At 34.9% G+C, this 12487-nt stretch overlaps 1 protein-coding gene across 1 annotated transcript; it reads left to right on the top strand.

Annotated features, from left to right (window-relative positions):
* The first annotated feature begins 945 nt into the window (after nucleotides 1-945).
* On the top strand, nucleotides 946-7688 carry LOC116292199 (uncharacterized). Its single transcript, XM_089029750.1, has 4 exons — nucleotides 946-1039; nucleotides 3201-3338; nucleotides 6435-6731; nucleotides 7306-7688. The coding sequence occupies exons 2-3, from the start codon at nucleotides 3215-3217 to the stop codon at nucleotides 6719-6721; spliced, it is 411 nt and encodes a 136-aa protein (XP_088885876.1). The 5' UTR covers nucleotides 946-1039; nucleotides 3201-3214; the 3' UTR covers nucleotides 6722-6731; nucleotides 7306-7688.
* Nucleotides 7689-12487: the final 4799 nt, after the last annotated feature.

Here is a 12487-nt window from a genome sequence, read left to right as displayed (position 1 = left end):
TTTGACTGAGATAGCTCTGCTCCAAGGCAGACTCGAGCAATACTGAATTCGCCTCAAGAGCTGTCATTTTTTCACCGGATTTACGCGTGTCTCCAAAGGAGTGGGAGTATATTTTTCAATAAATAAAACGGTGGATTGCGTTTGTCCTACAGTTGTGGCTTCCACGCAGTGACTGTGCAACTTAACTCACCTGTAGTAAATTGAAATTGATAGAACTCTGAGTGAGTTATATGTCACTTTATGCATTCGTATACGGTGGTTTTTGTGGCTAATGCCTGAAAATGAGACAAATAAATGGCATCAAAAGTTTAATCAATTCAACTCATTTTAAGTGAATATCCCTAAAATATTCCTAAATAAACCTTATACTTGGATTACTCAGGTATTTAAAGAAATAAGATGGATTGTTTTTTGCTCATAATCTCAGCAATTAGCTCATTCTTTCCTTTTTTGCCTGTCATGTGATAAGACATCTACCAACAACATCATGAAAAATTTATTTCGAAGTTTGAACTTTTATCACTGAAAAAAACTGAACGCTTTGAAAAATTATAATAAATTTTACTTTAAGGGGGAAAAAAGCTTTTTTTTTCCATGGATAATTAAGCACGGACGTTTTAATATTTTAAGTATTTTTTTGAGATTTAACTTTACAGTTCGTAGAGGCTTGCTGATTGAAGTGGTAAATTTGAGTAAGATGGAAACAGCTTTGTATGAGGGAAAATTTTTGCAAGTTAAACAACAAATTTTTTAAAGAAGATGTAAACAAAGGCGTCGTTAGGCAAACAAGAATACGAGAATGAGGGGAAAAACTACATTATTTTAAAGGTATTTTTCAAATTCCAATATTTGTATACGGTCTCTCATGCATTTTCCCTTCCCACTCACCGACATGATGCCTACTGCACATGCGCTCAAAGATCGTATCACGTCAAGCCAAAAGATATAAATTAATCAACCTTCACTGCAGCACACTTTCATTCCAGTTCAACAGTGCGAGGCTTCAAACGTTCAAAATCTACTTTTGAAAAATTTTCAGGTAAGCTGGAGACCATTTTTATAACTTTAAGCAAATCGTCCAACATTTTGAATGCAATTTACTAAAGTCTTTTGCCTCTTAATGAGTTCAAAATCTATTACACAAAATCAATACAGCTATTTGAAAAAATGTATTATATTTTAATTTTAAGACAAAATGTCAAACCCATTTGCTTTAGTTTTGAAATATTTTGCCATTGACTAGACTTTTGAGAAGTATTTTTTGGCTTGGCACAATCCTGTTTTCGGTAACACTATTGTAACTATTTTGGCAAATATCATAATGGATTTATCTTTGATCGGATATTGTCATGCAGTGGATGTTTTTACTAACATTAGATTTATAAAAATCCCGGAACAAAGATCTTAACATCCTAGTCTAATATCAAGCGCTAAATATTCTTGCCAATGGAATTTTTAGTCTAGATAAAAAAGCTAGCAGGGGATCATTAAAAAATATTAATTTTCTATCCGTAGATTTTCTCTTAATTCAAATCTTACATGTTTGCGCACTCATGTCATATCTCATATCTGCTTGAAGAAAAGCTTTTCAATTTTGAGAGCGTTCAAGAATAATCCTTTGATGTGAACGAAAATCAAAATGACCGCTATGCATGTTTATGAGTTTAATAATTTGAATTTCATTATGTATATATAAAATATCTAATATCACAGATTGTCTAGATTGTATTCTGCATTTTTGGAACCACACATAAAATCGCTTAGTTTATTTGGTAATATGGTTGAATTTTTAGACTGATCTCAAAAATGATTTTCTAAGACTTGAGAAAATAATAATAATGTGATGAATTCTTGTCATTAACTGTTTTAGGCTCATATGGTAAGGCAAAATTGGTTTACGTTGGTCTTATTGAATATCTAATACACCGTGCACGCGTACACGTTTTCATTCGTAAACGCATACTTTTTGATGCGTTTAGCCCTTCCGTCCACACGTAAACGATAAAAACGCGCATCGTAAAAGCATGCTTTTGAAAACGCGCTTCAAAGTGGATAGGTGTGGACTGCTGAAAGCAATTCGTAAACGATGACCGTTTACGTGTGGACGGACAGGATTCGTTTACAAAAATATGCGTTTACGAATGAAAACGTTTAGCCGGTGTTGCCGGGTTCTAAGAAAAATTAATTCTATTTTTGCTAGTCTTATTACCATTAGCACGGTTTAAAACACTAAGTAAGATGCATTTCCCTCATATGGAAATATATTATATTCAAAAACTTCAAAAACGTTGATTTTTATTTTAATATGAGTTTTCAGTTGTGAGCTGATATCGTAAAGCCACGCCGAATTTCCCTTGATATTGATAGCCTAATGCCTCGATATTATAACATTTGACACTTAGGAATAGATATTATTAGGATATCAGAGGAAAGCAATTTGAATATCTTGGGCTGTTTTCGATCAAAGTATAGAGCTTGAGATGTGACGTACTTCCGGGTCCAAATGTACTCAAAATCCGCTGAAATAAAACCAAAAAATGTTAGCTGGATGATTTAATATTCTTGATTAAAATCGTACAATTTGCCGTAGCGACGTCCATGTAGGACGTCAAACAAGGCGTTTCCATGACATTCCATAGGCACGTGCCATTGAAACACATTTTCTTCTTCTTTGGGTTTTCAAAACTATAAATTATTCGAATCATTATTCATGTTTGCAAACAACGCTAAATAAATATTGCTTGATATGGATTATAAGTGGATTTTATGAAACAATTTATTTTTGATGTCTTTATAAATATCTTGATTTGTATAAAACAAATGACCAAGTTTTTCAATCTAATCTTAGTATAATATCTGGTATACAAGGTACATTCTATTCCTGCACTCGAAATCGCGTGTTTGTATGTCTTAATTTGTATGAAACAAATGAGTTTAAACTTACTCGCCGTGCCCTCTCTTAGATCAGCACAGAGGCTGTTTCAGGGTTGAATCTGTGAGTTAGCCGTGCCCTGACTTTGATCAGCCCAGAGGTTGTTTGAGGGTTCAATCTGTAAGCTAGCCGTGCCCTGCATTAGATCAGCCAAGAGGTTGTTTCAAGGTATATCGATAAAGGTTTTTAACAATACTAGTTTCTTCCATACGAGTCGTGCAACATGTTTTTCAATTAAACCAATTTTTTCCCTCTCTCTCTCTCTCAGCCACGTGTAAAAAGATGACATCAACGCAAGTTCTCCTTGTTCTGTTTGTTTGTATTATTTTGGTGCAAGTTTCATTCCAAGAAAAAGAAAACGAAAGTTTCGCGGAGAAAAAGAAAGCTTTACTCAAGTTTATCGAAGGTAAGACTAACACATACCCGGGGGTTTGGGGAGTTTAACAGTAAGCTTCCTAAATCTCCTCTCACCTCCCCCCTCAATCTAAAAGGTACTTCCAAGTATCGCTTCTACCACACATGCGATTTTACTCCTCTGATACGCCTATACATATAAACATAAGAAGAAGTAATTTATACAAGAAGATATTCTATCAATAATGAATGATAAATTTCACACGGGGCATAGCTACAGGAGGGAGGAAAATTTGAAGATAATTTTTGACTTCTGCCTTCTGTTAACGATAAATCTATGATTAAGAATAGCCACAACTTCCTTTGACAGGAAGAGTCAAACAGAGTTTGAGAATGTGGTCAATTTACCGTAAATGTCGCCTTCTTAGCTTTTTCTTCTTTTATAAGTTTTTTTTTTTTTTTTACTCTCTCTTACTTTTTCTCTTTCTTTCTCGTTGTTAATATTGTCTTTCTCTATTTTCCTATAGTGTCCGTTCATTATTTTTCCCCTTAAGTTCCTTCCATACTTCGTGTAGTGCTGGGATTCCTTCTTCATTAGTTCATTCATTCATTGCCTCTTTCTCTTTGATGAATTCTTATTCATTCTTTATTTCAGTTTCTTACTTTCTTTTCTTCCTCCATTCCTTCCTTCCATTCACTTGACAAGCCTGCTCTATTTTCTAGCGCCTCTTTCCGTGTCAGTCCCTCAATCTTTAATGTTTTTTTTTTTTTTTTTTTGGGATATCGTTCTCGAAATAAACACTCAAAATGAAATTAATATTAACAATCACTGAAATTAAGCCATCTTCAATTTTCCACACTAATTAACCATCTGTACTCATTAAATTAACTTTTCTTAATTCATCAAATTCACAGTTTTGTCATTATATCTGATTTATATTAATAGGAAGTATTCCCTTCCAAAATTCCACATTTTCCTTTTTTGGTTTCATCTAACATTTCATTAAAACGTTATTGCCAAAAATTGACCCACTTACCGTAGTTGTGGTTGCTGCATGATGTGAGAAACGCTTTCCAATTACTCGTAGCGCGTGGGATTGAAACGTGTTAAAACTGTTTATGAAGAGCGTGGTTAAAATTTACTTCAATAAAGAAAGTTTTTGGACTGATTGAAACTGATTTAAAAATATATAAATTGAGACGTTGATGGAGCAGTGTTTTGGTTGATTAATTTGGATAGAATTACTTGGTCATTTGATGCCATAAAAGAGGTAAAATTATCTTAAATGTTAGTCTATTTTCGGTCATAAATAATGTCCTGTTTTGTTTCGGGTCTCTGATATTTGAAAATGATATAAAAAATGGATTGGTGAAATGCGTAGTTTATAAAGTTGTGGAAACTATGACATTTATTTTTGTTATTGAATTTTTTTAATTTTTTTTTTCTATTTCTTGTTATAATATTTCCTATTCTTTCTTCTATTTCTGCTACTTTTAATACTTACTGTTTCCTTCTATTTCCCGTCTTTTCCTTTATTTTTTGCTTCTTTGTTTAATCTTTGATTAATGAATTTCATTAAGGTGTTTTTTTCTTGAAGTATTTAGAATAAAATTGAAGACTGGTATACTCGACGTTTCGACGCCCTTCGGCGTCATTTTCAAGAGTGAAAGTAAAGCAAACTTTATGCATTCAAATTATTACTTTGCTTTACTTTCACTCTTGAAAATGACGCCGAAGGGCGTCGAAACGTCGAGTATACTAATCTTCAATCTTATTTCATTTAATGGAAGAAATATTTAGCATTAATGTCAGCCATTGGTCACTACAACCATATATTGTATTTGAAAATATCTGCATTTTGTATGAACATTCATATATTAGCCGTTCCAAAATCTCAACATGTGGTTACGAGAACTTAAATATCATTCCGCAAGTTCAATATATTTTTTCATATATTGTATCAAGTATTTAGAGTCCTAGAACCGACTTGTGTTAATCTTGATAACTCCACTTGGTTTGTCACGATAAAGAATACCACGATGTGGTGTTAAATAGAGTTTAGATTGATATTTTCTTAGCTCTTATCTACCTTAGGGTCCCTTATCTGATAAAAGGACTGTAACAAAGTTTAATCTTGGAATTTCTTAAATAAATTAGTCTCGAAGAATAATAAAATTATTGATATTATAATACTGTTATAACAATAATAGAATAATAATCTTATAACAATAATCTTATAATATTATAATAACAATAGAATAATATTATAGAAATATCATAATAATATTATATTGATGTTGGGAAAAAATTACGCCCAAGGTAACCAAATATAATCTTGGGACGATGATACGTTACAGCCGCCATTTTGGTTGACCATCTTCACTTGCTAGATCAGCCAATACAGCGAATTTATATCTCAAGGGATTTTAAGTCATGTGACTATACTCCAAAAATAGGCCGTCTGCATGATGGCCTCATCTTAATACTACTACTACTAATGATTTGCGAATTTTCTTTCTCACTTATTGAAATTGGTATTCCCTCATGAGCGTAGGAAGACAATGGACTACTTGGACGATACGGCGGTCATCTTGCCAGGGGTCAAAACAAAATAAAGATGATGGAAAATATAAATATTTTCGTTTGTTTCTATCTTTTATGGGTAAAGGTCAATGCTGTGTGTGCAATCTTGAGTCATCTCTTGTTGTATTCTCTTGTGGTGAGTTGTTAGAGTGCACGCACTAAACCCCGTGAATAATATTTAGTACTAATTAGTAGTAATTCATACAGAATCCTTTGTTTCCTATTGTTTGATTGTCACTATTTAATACTAAAAATTAGTATTTGTTTCACGGGTTTAGGGCGAGCATTCTAATATCAATCGATGTCATTAATGCGAAAAAGTTTTAATTGCTCTTGGACGCCCTATAATATCTTGTGGTCAAAGATGGCCGCCGTATCATTCCGGTCGTCCATTGGTGCGAATAAACAGAACAAAAGTGTTTTAATGTGTAGGTTACGTCCTAATGCAAGTGTCCTATCATAAGTGCTGTAATTAACTTATATTGTTTAACGAACCAATGCGGAACGGAAGTTTTAAATAATAGAGTACCTTACCAGTCTCTCGCTACTTTATTTTTCTCACAGGACTGGAATCCTCTCTCCAGCACCAAGAACAAGAAAAACGAGAAATGGAAGTAAAAAAGAAACGAGAAGAGGAAATGAAAAGAAAAGTTGAAACTGAGCTCGACAAGCTAAAGCAGGAAGACGAATTAATGAATTCCGACAAAGTCATCGGCGACGTAGAAGGCGGCAAGAGAGCCTGCGGTAATAGACTGTCAGCGGGGAAGTGTCAGTTGCTACGGTGGTTCGGGAAGGGCTGCACTGGCAAGAAAATGATGGTCAACTGCAGAGCTTCCTGTGGGCTATGCTAAAACTTACTAGGTGAGATATTTGAATCAAACCCCGAAACAACCTCTGGGCTGATTTAAGTCAGGGTATGGCTAACTCACAGATCAAACCCTGAAACAACCTCTGTGCTGATTTAAGTCAGGGTACGGGTAACTCGCAGATCAAACCCTGTAACAACCTCTGGTCTGATCTAAGTCAGGGTATGGCTAACTCGCAGATCGAACCCTGAAAAAACCTCTGGGCTGATCTAAGTCCGGGTATGGTTAACTCATAGATCAAACTCTATAACAAACTCTGAGTTGATCTAAGTTAGGGCATGGCTAACTCCCAGATTTAACCCTGAAACAACCTTTAGGTTGATCTAAGTTAGGACACGCTGACCCACAGCTGATTGAGCCCTGTAGAAAAACCTCTGGGCTGATCTAAGTCAGGACACGGTTAACTCACAGATTTAACCCGGAAACGAGCTCTGGGCTGATCTAAGTCAGGGCAAGGTTATCTCACAGTTCAAATTTGATTTTTGCGTATTGGGGAGGGGAAAAAGTCTCTGTAGGTCGCCGAGAAAATGAAACCGTCTAACAACAGGTGTCCATTTTTTTCCTTTCAGGTGAACTTCAAGACATGAAAACATTATGAACTTATTATTTTGTTAATTGTTGTTAAAATATCTAGACTTATCCAGTAGAAAACATAATAAAAAAGCTCTAACATTTTCACTACTTACAAAAAGATGAAAAAATTTATTTGGTATTTTTACATGCCTGAAATCGAGTCTATGTGACTAACTACGCGATCGAACCTCGTTTTGGTTTTCGATTTATTGTATGTGTACATCCGCTGACCTTTTTCTTGCTGGCGCAGCTAACCTTCTCTACCAAGTAATACTGTTATTGAAAAGTTTTTTCTAACCTCATAGATTTATCTAAATCTGATCAAGCCAATTATTATGTAAATGTGGTGTGCAAATGAATAAAAAATTCCAAATGACAATCCGAGGTTCTAATCTAGCTTATAGTTTAAAATGAAAGGATCAAAATAAATTTCTTATTTTCAGGTTTTGACCAATAGTCCCCTTCGTAGTTTACTGCGCCATCTTGAAAGGTAGCCTTGCCTTTTTATCCAAGCGAGACGAACGGTGAGCTTGCAATGATAAAGACCTTTTTTAACCCCTTGGACAGTTCACATGTCACAGTCACAGTTCATATTTACATGTCTCTTTCAGTGCAAGCTCACCGTTTGTCTAGCTTCGATGCAAAGGCACGGCTACCTTTCAAAATAGCGCAGGGAACTGTGAAGGGGAGTATTGGTCTAGTGAAAACTTCCTTGTTTGACATTCAAATGTTAACAAAAATTTAAAAACTATTTGGATTCTTGTTTCATGTCTTACTACGTAATTGGTAGCGTGCACACTTATACATTAGAATAAAAAGACAGAAGAAAAAGACCAAAACTTTTTTTAAGTTAAACAACATGGTGGCTATGACGTCACATGCACAGGACAAAAGACATGGCCGCCATGTTGGTTGACATAACAAAAGAAACCAAGACCAAATCTTTTGTTCAAGTCAACCAACATGGCGTACATGACGTCACATGCACAAGGACAAAAGACATGGCCGCCATGTTGGACGACATAACAAAAGAAACCAAAACCACAGCCTTGTCCTGACTTTGATCAGTTCGGAGTTTGTTTCAGTGTTCAATTACATTTCATTTAAAGCTTTTTTTATTTGTTCGATATGAAAACATTATGATGTGGGAACCAGACAAGGTTTACGCCATAATTGGAAGTAAAGTCCCAGCATGCCATGTATGATCATAATTATAAAATATGATTAACAGTGATATCAATCGGAAACGCAATACGTAATTAGTGGTCGCATGATATCGTGACTTTGGCTGGTAAAAGTTGGTGTATTTCACGTCTTAGCCGCATGAGGTATAGATATGAAATTCACATCTCACCCCCTCCTTCCCCTATTCCCTGCCAAGAGGTTAAAAAAATACTGATTGTGACCTCTAATTTAAAAGTTGTCTAATCTTTGTTTTCTGGACCTGTTATTAATTAAAAACAAAAAGACTCGGGGTTAACTAGAAAACTTTCCAGTTAACTTAGGCCTCAAGCTTTATTATTACACAAGAAGTTTGTACAACTATATGTCGCTATAGAATGAAGTCAATAAATTAAACCCGTGAAATTAAACTAATGCACGTTAGTAGAACCTAATTCCATTGTCTTCTTTCGTGTCTATTTGACTATTATACGTTGACTAAAGATTTTTATTTCACGGGTTAAATGCCTTCGCTCTAATAGATCATTATTTATTACTATTGTATAAGAAAATCTCTATTGAAAGGTCAATTGTATAAATATGAAATTCATATCCCCCTCCCCTGGTGAGAGGTCGTTGGCTAACTATGATTGAGATGAGTACAGTCGGTGCCATTAGCTTGAAAGAATTTTTTTGTCGTTGCTCTCTTAAAAAGATAAGTCTGTGTTAGTAAAAAATACTGTAAGTTCCAATTAATTCGTTCGTCGAATTCTATTGAGTAACCAGTTCTCACTGCGAGCACCAAAGAGGTTTTTTTTTGGTATTTTTTAAAATTTCTCTGTTAGACGGGCAACCTCTTTTTAGTAGCCTATTGTCAAATTGTCAAAGAGGTTTTTTGTAGTAATTCATGCCTTTATCAAGCGTTCAACCTCTATTTGGCGATCACTTAAACTTCTCAATGGTGGCCGTGTAATAAAGGTTCTGCTCTAGCTTATACATTTTGTAGTAATGCGATAGTGTGTCTGTTCACATCATTTCTGTGTACGCGCTTTTTATCATTTTTATTGGTTGGGCTACCTGCGACAAGACCGTTCCAATATGGCGGACAAGTTGCTTACTGTAAGTCTATAATAAAGTTAAACAACGCCATGAGATAACAAAACATTATAATTATGTTTTCAAGCGAATTTTTTCAGAAATTGTAAAAATAACAATATTAAGGATTTCATGCGTCGTGGTTGAACTTTTGCTTGTGGATCTATATCCATAAACACAGGTAAAAACTTGGAATGAAAATATATTTATATAATAATCATTTGAAATTCGCGAATTAATTACATTTACGAGCAGAAATGGACGGATAGAGCATGACATTGCATTGAAAGGTTTTATTTTTGTTCAAAGAAGATATATAGCAAAAAAAAAAACCGGTCGGACCTCGTGCTCCCTAAATTTTTTATCTTGGTTATTTAGTCTTGTACACAAAGCTATATTTGTGCCGATGACACTTAACTTTTACTACGGATGTCACCGACCTGGGTTTTAACGCCAGGACTGAAAAACATGCTATCTACGGTTGCGCTTCCAAACGCTTACAATTTCGCACGCAAACGTGAAACGTCTAGTCTTGCATTAGTTTCTTCACGTGTTGGCATCTTTTGATCATTTTCTGCCCCACTTCCCTGTCGAGATTTTGTCTCGACCAGCGCGTAGCAATAAAACACATCTCTTAAACCAGCCGTAAAAGAAAGAAAATGGTGAGCTGAATATCCACGCTTGAATTTGGTATACATTTTGAAGAACCTACGAGAAACGCTGCTGGAATACAAGCTTTTTATGACATTGGATTTAAAAATTAAAAAAATCACATGTGAATTAATTCTACTTAGTTCTTGACTCATAGAATAATTTCGCTTAAAATTGACTTTATTTTAATCCTTAAAAGGATTATATAAATAAGATGAAAAAATAAATAAATAATAAAAAATCTTGAGGTGAAGGATTTTTTCATATCTTTACTTTTCCTATTTACTGCTATATCATTCTTAGCAGTATTTCTCAATTATATTGAAAGACCTTATCATAAACAAGTCCACCCTTTGTCACATTTGAATGACAAAATCTTTATTGAAAATCGCTCTAATCTTCTTTAATTAGCATCTAAAGGCAGTCTTTCATTAAAGATAACGAAACGAACGCAGCAGGAGAATGTTGCTTAATTGCCTGAACATATTGTAAAACGCTAATGAGAAAACTCATATCTAATGTAATTAATAGTTATTAACTCCTAAATTACGAAATTTACTTCCCCGCCTTATATATTGCAAGCAGATTACTTGTTTTGCTTAATTGCATCTCTCTGGGGGAGCTTAGTGGAACTGTTATAGAGGCTAGATTGAGATTGACAGCTGTTTAAAAAAAAAACAACCATGCATTTAGTCCTGAATAATGGATAGTGATTAACAACATTATTGTAATAAAACTCAGGGCAGAATTAGTTAAGAAAAAATAATGCTCTCTTCATCCATCCATCCAACTATCCAACTATCCATCCACCCACTCATCTAACCATCCGATCCATCCATCCAACTATCCATCCATGCATCTATCCATCCATTCTTCCATCCATCCATCCATCCATCCATCCATCCATCCATCCATCCATCCATCCATCCATCCATCCATCCATCCATCCATCCATCCATTCACCTACCCACCCATCCATGCATGCATCAACCAACCAGTCCAATAATCTATCTTATCTATAAGTATTTTCTATTTATGCTTACATAAGTCTAAGTTTTCATGAATTTTCCAAGGCCAGTGACCTATTCTTATTTAGAGTGAGATTATTTTTCACGTCGGCTACGCGGATCAATAGCTAAACTCATTAGCTATGGCAATTATCGCGGTTTTCTTCTTATTCCTCATCACGTAAATTTAAAAACATTTCAACAGAAGGATGAGACTAGAGAGTTAAATAAAACAATAGATATTTCATCTATATTTTAATGATGATTGATATACTCTACATATTTATTAGACATGTTTTTAAAATAGTTTTACTCTATTGGTTTTCATTATCATTTGAGATATCGCTTGTTTCGTGATTAAAAACGTTTGATTAAACTAATGATACTTTAAGATATTGATAGTCAAGCTCTTTCTTTTTGCCGTTGCTTTTTTTTTTTCGTTCGTTCGTTCGTTCGCTCGTTCTTTCGCTAGTTCGCCCATTTGCTCTTTTTTTTTCTTCCTTCCTTCCTTCCTTCCTTCCTTTCTTTTTTCTTTCTTTCTTTCTCTCTTTCTTTCTTCCTTCCTTCCTTCCTTCCTTCCTTCCTTCCTTCCTTCCTTCCTTCCTTCCTTTCTTTCTCTCTTTCTTTCTCTCTTTCTTTCTTTCTTGATTTTTTCTCTCTGCTTTTTTCAGGTCCATTTTTTTCTTTTATTCTTTCCTTTTCCATTCCTCAGTCTCTTTCGAAATTTCTTATCGTCAAGCTACGAAGACGGTGATCGTGCACGCGACATCGCGTTCTCGTAAAATAGTAGGACCTCTAAGAGTACACAGACTTGCACTCTTCAAGTTTAGGCCCTGGCTAAACAAGTAAACATGTTTACCGCGCGCATGTTTCCTCGATGTTTCCCAGTTTAGCCACATGCGAAACATTGCTGCGTCCAACAAATTTTGTTTCCAAGACGAAAAAAATGTTTTTGCTGTGCGGCAGAAACATTTCATGTTTCCAAGACGCATGGAATCATTATTCCCCGATGTTTCCTGACAGTTTTGTCACCTTAGGAAACATTTAGGGAAACATGTTTCTGAAAACATGTTTCCTCGTTTAGCCAGGGTCTCATACATGAACTCGTTTCGATAGCCCACCAAAAACCAGCCAATCAGCGCGCAGAAAGAAATTTGATCAGAAAACATTGGCGGCCGCACTAAGAGAAAAAAATGGGTCGAATGGGTCAAATGGTGCGTTGAGGTTTCTATTCCTGAAATTATTATGAAATTAACGTGAAACG

This window comes from Actinia tenebrosa, unplaced genomic scaffold, assembly GCF_029948245.1.
Source record: "Actinia tenebrosa isolate PJP-AT-01 unplaced genomic scaffold, QUT_ActTen_1.0 PGA_scaffold14__42_contigs__length_11649687, whole genome shotgun sequence".
Classification (NCBI taxonomy): Eukaryota; Metazoa; Cnidaria; class Anthozoa; order Actiniaria; family Actiniidae; genus Actinia; species Actinia tenebrosa.
This window is presented reverse-complemented; position numbering and strand designations above follow the sequence as displayed.

Coding starts and splice junctions, on each gene's coding strand:
- LOC116292199 (XM_089029750.1), top strand. CDS start 3,215: ATGACATCAACGCAAGTTCTCCTTGTTCTGTTTGTTTGTATTATTTTG. Junction 3,339..6,434: donor TTTACTCAAGTTTATCGAAG/GTAAGACTAACA, acceptor TTTTTCTCACAG/GACTGGAATCCTCTCTCCAG.